The 12,713-nt window shown below is 35.6% G+C and overlaps 1 protein-coding gene across 8 annotated transcripts in view; it reads right to left on the minus strand.

The window, feature by feature from the left end:
- The window catches only part of MED15 (mediator complex subunit 15), a 93,968-nt gene that overhangs the window by 25,341 nt on the left and 55,914 nt on the right, over positions 1-12,713 (minus strand). For all 8 annotated transcript variants that reach the window (XM_083123552.1, XM_083123551.1, XM_083123553.1 and 5 more), the window contains 2 exons: positions 9,230-9,364; positions 6,874-6,980 (listed from right to left, as the gene is read on the minus strand). In XM_083123552.1, the coding sequence (XP_082979678.1) occupies positions 6,874-6,980; positions 9,230-9,364 (242 nt within the window). The remainder of the gene's footprint in view (positions 1-6,873; positions 6,981-9,229; positions 9,365-12,713) is intronic.

Here is a 12,713-nt window from a genome sequence, read left to right on the forward strand (position 1 = left end):
ACCGGAATGGGTGTTTTACTCTGCTCGCATCACATCCAATTCCCGACCGGAAAGTGTTAATTGTAAATTCTCAGTTTCTAGTGAGAAAGCTGTACCTGCATAGCCTGACAGTTTCTTGATGTCTGATTGTGCACTTGAAACTTTCAAGCTCCAAATTTAGTCTATTATAGATTTTGAACGAGTATTTTATTTCAAAACATATGAATAAAGATAAAGAGTGTCAGTGACAACAAAATCAGCCTTATTTTCCTGTTGAGTGTTAAAGCTATGAAGTTTGAAACAACACACACACCTGCAGCAAAAATGTTGTGTAGGTATTCTCGACATTTCTCTTCCGAGCCAATCGTGTACACCCTTCAAGTTGTTCATGTACTCCTGGGGGTACACGTACCACAGTTTGAGAACCACTGTATGACAAACTTTGTCATAAGTGTCATTCGGGTGAGAATTAATTTGCTTTATACTCAAGTGAGTATTTGTAAGAAATTTGATTCATGACTGCCAACCTCAAATTGCCTATTTAGCTTAACAAGTTGTCTAGTTTATTGTTTGCACATGAGATGGCAGCAGTAGGTGGTAATACATTTTGAAGTTTTTTGTAATAGCAATTGTACTCAATAGATGTCCTCGGTTGACACTTTGTAAAGAAATAGTCTTCTTTCTTTTCTTTTCTTTTAGTCGCTTGGTTATAAAAATACTAGTGTATATTATAATTGAATTAAGTAATAACATTATGCAAATAAAGCAAATTGTACTATTAATACGATATTATCTGGGATTTATGGATTTAACTTGGGAAGAGTGAATGTGCATAACATCTGAGGAAGAAGAGTGCGGCAGAATCGAATCGTTTATAGAAAAACCGGAAAAAGAATGGAACGGAAAAAATTCTGGAGGGAAGAAGGAGAACGAATGGACGAGTTAAACTGAACAGCACGATTTGAGCACAAAAGTTAACATTTGATGATTTGATAAGAATATGGAGTCGATGGATGCTTTTTACGAAGGGTAAGTGAATTTATTTTCTGCTTATGGGAATTTATGATTGATATGCGCAGTGACTATGTAAGTACTTAAAATTCTTTATATTTAAGGGACTGCCAGATGCTGATGTAAGGATAATTGAAAAAACCACAAATCATCGCATTCTGTATTATGCTAGCATTCGTGTGCAACCGGTTATGGCCATAACATATTTGCGTAAACGCAATACCGCAAAATGTGGTCGGCAACGAAAGATTCTCAGAGTAGCTACGTGGAAAGTTTATCCTTGACTAGTCATTAATAAACATTTATAAACAACAATGGTAATCTATCCATATTGTCTGTAAAAGGGTATTAATTTCTTATTCATTGGTTTATATACAGCGCATAGGCATAATTTGGTCGTCACGTGACGTAGGTTAACATATGATTTAGCTCTTATCAAAGTAGATGTTGAAATCTCAGCAAAATTCGTTGTTTATGTTTATTATTTTTTATAAGGCATCCATATCTGTAAGAGATGCATAGAGTCGGGAAAGATTGAATCCTTTGAGTGCCACTAAAGTATTTTCTGTCACAGATCTGTGTACTTCTAGAAAGTTTTGAGCAGTGTCAGTATAATTGTTTCATACAGTACGACATGTTGCCATAAGGCATTTTGGTTATTTGAGTTTTGTGTGTGCATACGGGAATAAAATAACTCAACTAACGTCCAAAGACGATGCACTCTTGTAGTATGGAGAATTCACGAGAGGTGGAAGGTCAATGCAGAAAGAAAACATTGTTGCTTCCACGATAACGCGAAGAGTCGCTAGATGGCTCTGACCGGTCTACATATTTGAATTGTAAATGCTCAATTTACACCTCAACTAATTGTCAGTTGCCTAACAAAGTAAATTCCATTGTTGCTTAAGCCCCATGGAAGTTTACTTGGTCTTGGATTTATCATACTTGTCATTCCTTTATCTGAAATCCAATTTGCTTGCGGTTGGCTTATGCACAGGGACATTTTGAAGTGCCGGCCACTGCACGCATGGGTAATTTGCAGTTATGGCGGTAAATTATAATATTTACAGTGTTTTGATCTACCTGTCATCGTATAGCTAAAGGTAAAAAGTTTATTCCAATATGTATTGCAAAAGGATTCTTCACACTTACACATGCATGTTAACATGAGGTTACTTAAACATGTAAATTGTTGAGTTGTCAAGGAAAATCGTGTTGTGCACAAAAGGATGGGGGAACGAGTAGTAGAAGAACAGGAAGAAACTGAACGACGGAAGTGGTTCCCGCGTGATGGATGCTATTGAAAGCGCACCGAATGAAAAAGTGGGAAGAAAAATTGGCGGATTTCGGCATACAGGCTTGAACTGCATGGTGAGGGCATGTTGCCTTAGGACGAATAATGCCTAGTGAATGATACCACAAGCACCAAACATTGGTGGTGATGGTTGAACTTTGTCAGCAGTGATAAAAAATGCAGGTAGTATGAAAATCGGAGATACGACTCATCGCGGGACAATGGAGGTAAGCTTTATCTCAATCCTGGTATTGCATGATCTCATGTGTAGATATTTGTAGGTAGATCTACCGATTATCAACGTGAATATTAGCATGCTAGCACGTGTTCGTGTGCTGCTTAAGGAAAGATTATTTCTTCGCTTTCTTCAGCGTGGTTTGGCGAGATGGTAAAGGATACCATTGTTGTTCAAAAATAGAATTTTGATTGTCTTGAGAGTAAAACGAGTGAAATCAGATTCCAAGGCTGTCATTTGGGTGTACTTAATATTGAGCGTTAATTTCATCACAAACTCACAAAGCATGATGTTGTTTTATGCTTTTAAATTTGTCAAGGTCACATGACCATATTTGGTAAGGCATATGAAAAGCTGGTTCACAGCTTTGTAGGCAAGTTCGGAGAGTGGTTGATAGCCTCCTGTAAAGGCATTGCTCTCGACACACGGAACAGTTTGTAATGTAACCTTCGTTTATCTTACCTTATTGATTGTCAAAAGAATATAACATTTAATAATTACCCAGTTGGTATCTAAGCATTAATTTGTCAACTTGAAGTTGATTTCCAAATTCGAAGCTACGCATCTGTTAATTTGGTGAATTTAGTATTAATAAATCTTCTAGTTCAATTACGAGACATAATTCTCAGAACTAAATATTTTTTGTTATTGCCACACTTGATAAGTTCATTTTGGTTATATTTATAAATCAGCTGACTGGCAATACTAGCAATGAACCATATATGTAAAATGTCAACTCAATAAATTGGCTTATTGTTTCTCAGTGTATATATTTCAGGTCTTTAACATTTTCTCACTCATGTATTCTGGTTAATCGCGACAGTGCATAGATGTTTAATTCTTTCCTTTCAGAAAGGGGGGAATCCCGTATGTGTCTGTGAATTGGTATAGTGTTGCTATATTCCTAGAAATAAAGATTTCACTGCCGTGGTAACAGTTTAGGATAATATACAATTAATTTGGTTTTGATTCCTGGATAATTGGTCATATGATATTTAACTTAACATGGATGAACATGACATTATGCAAATAGGTCATAATACATGCAGTAACATGTAAGTGAATATGTGGTTGTAGTAAGGTTGCAAATGAAAATAAGCAGCATATGAAGTTTGATGTTGTTTATTGTATTACATTCATATCATTGTGGCTAATACTCTTCAGAACATTTAGGTTAATTGTGAAGAAGTAAAATTTATTTTTACTTGAACAGAAATATTCATAGGTTGACGTGATATATTTGCATAAATATTTGAATATTGATAGTGTGTGTTGTTGTCTGAAAATTAAGTACTTTCAACCTGGCATCCTAAGATATAGAATTTTCATTCCGTAGTAATCTGCAGGCGTTACTGGCGTTATCTATCAGGCAGGTCGTCCTGGAAAAAAGAAAGAAGGGTGGGTATAACGGATATAGTGGTATTAGGCATAATGGTTTATTGAAGGGTTCTAGCGACGATCACGGCTTTTATATTCACAGCATAATTTTTGAACTTGAGCTTCACAAGATTGGTGAGAGTTGGTCTATGTACCAGTATTCCGAGACCTGCTCAACAAGTTCATTGCGACTCAATGGTTGTTGCTGCTGCGAAAGATCATAGTCTCTCAAATCCTCTTTAGCTCTTCACAACAGGCACGAGTAAAAATGTCGGTAGATGATATTTAATATATGGCTTTGGAGCAGCGTTGATTAATAATTGTGAACCTTAATATACAAATTCTTTATCATGTTTATTGGTGAATAAAGTTCCTATTGTTAACTCACGGTGTTACAATTTAACCCAAAGGGTACCTCAGTGTGTAGAATATACTAGCATCTGTACTAATGCCAGTTTCTTTCCATAAGGGGGGGGGATGCCCACCTCCCACTTTTCATCCTGAGAATTGTCTGTAATAGTGGGATTATGATGATATCTAGGGGTATACATTACTGTTAAGAAGTTAACCAATATTAGCTTGAATTTGTGTTCACAATCTCCGGAATGTTCAGTCCCATTGTAATTCAAGGGAGCCCAGTATGGTGGCATATGCCTTAAGTAAAGTTCCAGTGTTATCTCTCGTGTGAATTGTCAGTGGTTTTGATCCCAGGTGGCATACCAGTTTAGTGTAACCTTTCAATTTGAAAAATGAAATTTCAAAAGCAAAAGATTCCGTATGAATAATCAGAGAGATTATTTGAGTTAGGTCTAACTCAGCATATAGGGTGTGCCTAAAGAAAGGGTACATATTGGTTAAACAAAAAAGTGAGATAGTGATATGAAATTTGATAACTACCAACTCGAAGGCTTGATCAGATTTGGCTTAACTTAACGTACAGGGTGTATCTAAAGAAAAGGTACATTTTGTTACTAAATAAATGAAAGATGTTATGAATTGTTTTGAAAGATAGGCTCCACATTACCTATAACGAGTGATTAGTCGACAACGAAAGGTGGTTTTCCTAGGAAGTTTATTAAGTTTATTTGGAATCAGTTTCTATATACATAAGTTTCACTTGCGGCCCTCCAGTCATAGCTTCTACTGGCGAGACGAACGAGAACAGATTGAATGAAAGGTTTAGGAATTTAGTTGGGAGTTTTGGGCAAGATTGAAATATTGGTTGGTGGTTCTTGTCACGTGATGGAATGTAGGGAAGACCCCTCCACTGGCGAATACGTCTCAACTGCTGTAGCTCTGTCCATGGTTTTCATTGCAATTTTACCGCTCGTGGAATACTATTAACTGGCGATTTTTGACAACACTGGTTTTGTGAATGACAAATTTTTGACAGAATTGGTCCTTTTTTAGCATTGGTTCATATTTTTATTGCAATATTTAAAATTATTTTTTAAGTTTTCATGTATTTTAGTTGTAACCCCTTCCTTCAAAAACTGATATTTTCTGTTTCTCAAGTGCATAGAGCCAGACCCTGTGGCCGAGTGGTTAGCACATGGCGCTGCAATGCCACGGGTTCCAGGTTCGAATCCCGCTCGGGCTTGGTTATTTGTGAAAGTTCATTCATCAATTTCATCACTCATCCCCATCTTCCCAAATTAGGCAAGAGGCACAAAACGCAAAGTAAAATAAACTAAATCAATCAATCAAGTGCATAGAGTGACATCCTTTCACAGAGAACCACACAGAGACAGGAAGGAATCAAAAACATGGCATTGCAAGCAGTTGAAAAGAAAAATGACAATAGCACTCAATTCCTCTTTAGTTTCAGTTAGGGAAGGGCTGATATGAAATTTTGGTCAATACCGATAAAGCACTGATATAAAATTTATCGATACCGATAACTGATATTCTACCGATCCGATATAAAATTCCAAATGGTCCTCAAGAACATGAATGGTTCATTGACCTCTTAATAAATGCTTGTTTCCAGGTGACTGCAGTGCAAAAGGAGTTGCATATTTTGACGTATTTTCCTTAAAAAGTAGGGCATGAGATTAGCCATTAAAATATTAAAAAATGGCAGAATTTTGGACTAAATAAAAATATATTTTTAGATGTATCGGATCGGTAAAATAATCGGTAATTTTACCGATAATCCATTACACTGGTATGCCAATTTTGGCTGATACCGATAGGGTACCGATTAATCTGTCCCATCCCTAATTTCAGTACTTTAACTATCAAATTCTAAACTGTGTCGAATATATTCACACACTTTCACAAATGCTTACACTTCAATATCAAAAGTAATTTTGTAGGACTTTTAAAAAATATTTTTAGACATTTTCCTTTTTTTTTAGAACATAGGTCATCAACCTCCAAGCCCTATCACTTACTCTATTACTGGTGTAATATTAATAGTAAATTGTAAGGTAAGAAACAGTATTTTTTGCAGGGGGATCAGGCCAATGATATAAAACTGAATATTAGAAATTAAAAAATAATATACAATCAAATGACAATCAGTATTATTGTAAACAAATTAGGAGGAACTTTATTATTAGTATGTGCATAAGGAGAGATTTAACAGATCCACCACATAAGTGATTATCCACAAATGTTTTGTTTTAATCTTTTACATTTCCTACAGTAAATATACTGAAATGCACAGTTAATCTATTTTCTTATAAACCTTTACATATCTCATTAAAAAAAATCTTTCAAAGCTTATGTTGCAACCTCTTTCATATCACTCTGATATTTGGAATTTTGAAAACTCATAGAACTATTTATTACTTGGATTAAGTGGCAGAATATAAAAACATGAAGTTCCGATCTGTTTCCTGCATTTTAGTCAATATTTTGGTCTAATGCATTCTTTGATTATTCTGTTGGAACACTAATTAACTGAACTTTGCACACAAATTTTAACCCCTTCCAATCATTCAAAAACTTGAGATTTGCATGGATTACCTACCTGTGGACCTTGTGGAATCCCCATTGCATTTTGGGACATCTTATTCTGGAGACCTTGCATTGGGTTCAAGTTCTGCACAGGCCTCTGGCCTCCCATACTTTGCACAACTGCAAATACATACACAATAGAAAGCAAAGAGCAAAATTGTAATTTCTATGTGGATGTGTATTAAAATTCTGAATAACCCAACAATAAATAATGTATGCAATAAAAATAGCTAGAAGGAAAAAAATTAATGGAATTATAGCATGAAAAATCTGTAAGGAAACCTGACTATTAAGACAAAAAGACAAGCGATGTTAACTCCACTGGGTACTCTAAGCTTTGGAATAAAATAATTCTGAAAATGCAGTATAACAAAATGTATAGTATGCTTAACAGTGAATCAGTTATTCATCTGCCACCCTTGAACACACTGGCAGATTTCAATAAATATATCTGGCCAGTCCTCCAAAGTATCTACCTGCTATTACAATTTCAGCTGAAAGGCTAATTCGCAGCAGTTATCAAGATTGCAAAATTGTTACCTTGCTCCTGCCATCCTTCATAAACCATGCACATTATATTTCAAAGATTTTATTGGGTGTGGTGCAAGTGGTGCTAATACTCTTTATGAGTTTTGTGTTTTGTTACCTAAGCTTCAAAACTGTAGTCTACACAAACATATATATATATATATATATATATATATATATATATATATATATATATATATATATATATATATATATATATATATATTCTACACCTCAATATGGATACTTAAAATGTTGTCTGAGGTATAGGCACAGCCTTTAGGGGGAACAAGACACTTTCTGCCCCCTCAAAATCCTCAAGAAGAGCAAATACATAATCTCCTTTGTCCATAAAGTTCAGAGGTTGATAACTTACATAGGTGCTGCACAATTCAAGTTGATAGTGGAAGGTGAAAAATCAGGTCAGCGTAGCATTATCTACTGCAAATCCTCCTCAAATTCATGTACTATGGCGTTACCTAAGTATGGGATAGCAGATAATAAATTGGTAATTACTGTTGCTCCTCAGAAGGATATTTGCCCTGTGAAGCCACTTCACATTTTATTACTCTCCTGTGGTATTGACGTTAGTTTACCCACCTCTGTTAAGTGACAGGACATGGTGGAAGAACCCCCATGTCATTTGTCAGGGATGATTTTTCCTGTGAGAAGCATGGACATCCAATGTGAACAACATACACCAAAATTCATTGTAGGTAATGACACCGTAACGAACATAGCATCATTATGAAACTTGCGTATCAAATTAACACACACAAGATAGCACCATGCCTAGCATAGAGTTTTTACCCAAGCCTTCCCACAGAATTTGGTGGCAATTTGACTTACTGACATTCAAGGCAACAGCCAACTGTGCAACATTACAGTAGATCTTCCTGTACCTTATCTCTGATGCAAACCATGTTTTCTTTCTGTGAACTCACGGGCAGCCTGCCTCATCCGGTGTCGTCATTCATTGACTTCCTCAGACTCCTTGCTGGACACAAATTGCCTGTGCCACTCAAAACACTAGATTCTGAATAAAGCTTCATTGCCTTCAGCTTCACACTGATGTTAAAACTCGAACGGACATTTGGCCAACACCAGCAAAGCCATTTTTGAAATTTCTCCTCCTCTTGAAAAACAACAATGCTATTTGAAAATCTGAAAAATTACATCTGCTTAGAATTCCTTCCACAACATTCACACGAGTCTTTGTGTGGCTTACATCAGTCTCGGAACTTTATAGACATAGGATGTACAGTGGGATCCGTGAGTATTACCGTGCAAATTGTCCATCACCATATTCGTGCACTTTATTTGACCCAATAAGAGCTTCAAGAATTAAGAAAAAAATCAAAACAAGCTATTGACAACTTCTGCACCAACATACATAAAAATCCATCGCTCAAAAACACATACGATGTAAGAGAAAAATTAATGAAAACAGTCATGGACAATTTGCACAGTAATACTCATGGATCCCACTGTACATATTTACACACAAAATTTTGTTCATGTCAATCTTGCCCTCCACACCTAATTTTCATTTAAGTTGGAGCTACTGGTCTGAGGAATGAATCACTACAGTTGGTCTATTTTCATCTTTGGAAAATGCACTAGCAAGTGTACAGCACAATGAAACAAATAGACATATCTATACTACAACAGAAGCAGCTCCTGCCAAGACTTTCCTGAATGTTATAGAAGTAATATAAACAGATGATTTTTTTCAGAATGAATAACACCCACATGGCTCTTCAAAATAGGGGACATTAAGAAAGAAGAAGATTGGCCAATCACAAAAATTAGTGTAAACTCAAGATAGAATGTTAACTCACACTGGCCAGCTGAAACAGGCTGTTGCTGTTGCTGCTGTTGGATCACTCCAGGCTGTTGTGGACCTCCAATCCCCATCATCATGCCTTGACTCATCCCAGGCTGCGGACCCACGTTACTTGACAGGGTGTTGGCTCCTGGAAAGGATCAAATTTCTAATTACTCATACGTCCTGATATAACATCTCCTGTCAACAATGCTGGAAAAGGTTGTAATCATGCATGCTACCATAACCACTGATCACCCATCTACCACTCAACCACATATTTCTATTTATCATATATACATCCTACCCGGAGTAACGGGTCAAAAACTGATGAGAGCAGAATTTGGTTCAACTCCTGTACTGTTATCACCTTATTACATCTAGAAACAATGCAGCATGATACACACACTGTCTTCGATTTTATAGTAAATATGCAGCCAGGCAGTGAATTATTGAACCTCTTGCTTTGGGGGTAAGTTCAGTCTCCTTCCATTTTGACACAGAAAGGAGGCGAGGGGTGTCACCATACAGAACATTAAATTTTCACTGCATGAAGATGGCATGTTGTGTTTTTCTTCTTACAAGTCTCTTTTCCCTTGTTTATGCTACTCATGACCATGAGGATGAATGATGATTAGAGGAAATTGATGAAGAAATACAAACAAACACCCACTGTATACACTAGGACTTAAACCTGGAACTTCCATGAATGCAGCATTGCAAACAGAGAAGTGGAAACCAGTCAAAGGTCAATTACCGACATAACTCACAAGACAAACAAATTACTGATCAATTGACTTCAGACTGTCAATAAATCAGAATTTAAGGAGTGAACTGCAACTTTATTGCTTTCAAAAATATATTATCCGGTATCCTCAAAGCCATAGCCAGTCATGGCACATCTTTCTATTGAGCATTTAGAGAAAGCCAGCTCAACCACACAATCATGTATTGTGTGCACCCACAGATCTTAATAGCAGGTACTCAAAGCAGGCATCTGATCGAAACACTGTTTATTTATTTATTTATTGAACTTTCCAGTATAGCAGAAGCCATTTTAAACCGGAAAGAAACAACAGTAAAACAGTACACTAGTGTTAAAATGAACACCCGAAACAAGATAATACAATAAAAATATTGTTTTATGATGTTTGAAAGCATGAAAATGGAAGCCTCAATAAGCAAAACATTATTAAGGAAAGTTTATCTCCTTTATGTTCTCTATGCTATATATTTTTCTAATGAGGGTGTGTTGAGAGCAGTGGCATGCCCAGGATTTTCAAAGGGAGGGATTATGTATACTTTTTCTTGGTAGTCAGCCCTCATTTTGTCATATTTTCCTACCTTTGACATTATTTTTTTTAGGAATATTGGGCCAAAGGGTTATAACCCGCATCAACCCCCTTCCCCACCCCTTGGCACGAGTCTGGTTGAGAGGGCAGAGGTGGGTATAATACCCTCAAAATACCTTTCACTGTTCACTTACTTTATATTGCAATATTATTATGTTATCTATTTCTTGTTTACAAATTGAGTAGAAGTTTTTGTAAATAGATGACTTCACTGTATTCAATTGAGTAATAAAAAAATATATCAAGAAGTCCACCAGCTCTCATACAAAGTGAAAACTAATTTGATTTTGCTCTGCAAGCAATGAGGAAATTGCAATCACACATTTTAAGTTTTTGCAAATCACTGTAAGTGTGCAGATTCCAAAATTGAAAAAAAAAAAAAATCCTGACCCAATCCCTATTTTAGGTAAACATTTCCCAATTTCCGAGACTCCAAATAATCAGGAAATTTTGAATGGTCGTATGTTGAAAGTGCTTAATTCTCAAAGATTTTCTGCACTATGTACATCAGAAATTTCTTGGAAATGTAAAATGTTCAGTCGTCTCCATTACTTCACACACAAATTCTTCCCGGAATACAGTTCTCTGCTAATGGTAATTTTTACAGGAAACATAATTTCCTTCATTGTGTACAGTAAGTTGTATGAAGAAGATGCAAGGAATAAACACTATCTCTGTGTGCATGCTGATGCTATAAATGTACAGACCTGCCCATTTTAAAGCAATTGTTCCTCTGGTTTGGAGCAAGTCCAGATTTCAAAGAATCTTGCTTGAACATATTTCTGAACTATCCTTTTCTACTTGTGCATAGGATGTTTGTACACTAGTGAATTAGGCAGGGGGTACCATAAAGTGATGACCAAGTAACATGAAAAGCAATAACATTATATCACAATGAAGTTCCAAGTTGTTGTCTATATTATACATTAAACGTAAGACTTCCATTGAAACTTTGATAGTGTTAAGTATCAAGTAAATATACTTGGAACATTGTGAATTTTTGGTAGGGAGATTTTAACTTTTCTTATTACGGACTATCCTAATGCCCATACATGTTGTGAATTGTCTGTGCTGAACTAATAATATGGCTATACTCACGCATCACTCAACTTCGTATGGTACCGATGACAACAAATTTATAAAATTACATGTGCTAAACAAAATACAAGTATATAATATATAAACATTTATGTAAAGTAAGCAAGAAATAATACATGAATAAATTCTCAACTTCTCATGGTGATACAAATATAGTTTACAGTATTCTAGGAACTATAAATGAACAACTGAATTATTTATGGCTGTACCTACGAAAACAATAACCAATAATCAAAGTCATGCTAGTTACATGCAATAATACACTTAAACAAAACCAGCTATGTACATCAGTAAAATGAGAGGAAGAGAGTCTCACAAATAACCAGAAGCAATAACAATTTTTATCACGTGTAATTTAATAGCTGCATTCCATTTCACATGCACACTACTTACAAAAAGAATGGGTAAAAAGCTAATGTATATATTTTAGACATGGATGGATGAAAATTTTACCAATTCTGTGAGTATCCAAATAAATTTACAAACACTGCACCAGCGGATGTTAAATGGCAAGTATTAAGTTCTCAACATGAATAATATATGCACCCTCTAAAAAATATATGTTGGGTGGTAACACATGAAATTGCTTTATCAGTAAAATTACTAAACATTTCTGAATAGAGTAGGGATGGGTCGATATGAAATTTCGGCCGATACCGATAAAGTACCGATATAAAATTTTCCGATACCGATAACAGATATTCTACCGGTCCGATATAAAATTAGAAATGGTCCTTGAACCTGAAAGGTTCATTGACCTCTTTAATAAATGTGTGTTTCAAGGTGACTGCAGTACAAGATAAATTGCATATTTAGACATTTACTTTTTAGAAAGTAGGGCATGGATATTAACCATAAAAATTACAACAAAATGGCAGAATTTTGAACTAAATTATCAGATAATAATCAATATATCGGATCGGTAAAATAATCGGTAATTTTACCGATAAACCAATACACCGATATGCCTATATCGGCCGATACCGATAGAGTACCGATTAATCGGTCCCATCCCTAGAATAGAGCTTTCTCTTAATGCACAGGAGGATA

Source organism: Lepisma saccharinum, chromosome 6 (assembly GCF_977018435.1).
Source record: "Lepisma saccharinum chromosome 6, izLepSacc3.1, whole genome shotgun sequence".
NCBI lineage: Eukaryota > Metazoa > Arthropoda > Insecta > Zygentoma > Lepismatidae > Lepisma > Lepisma saccharinum.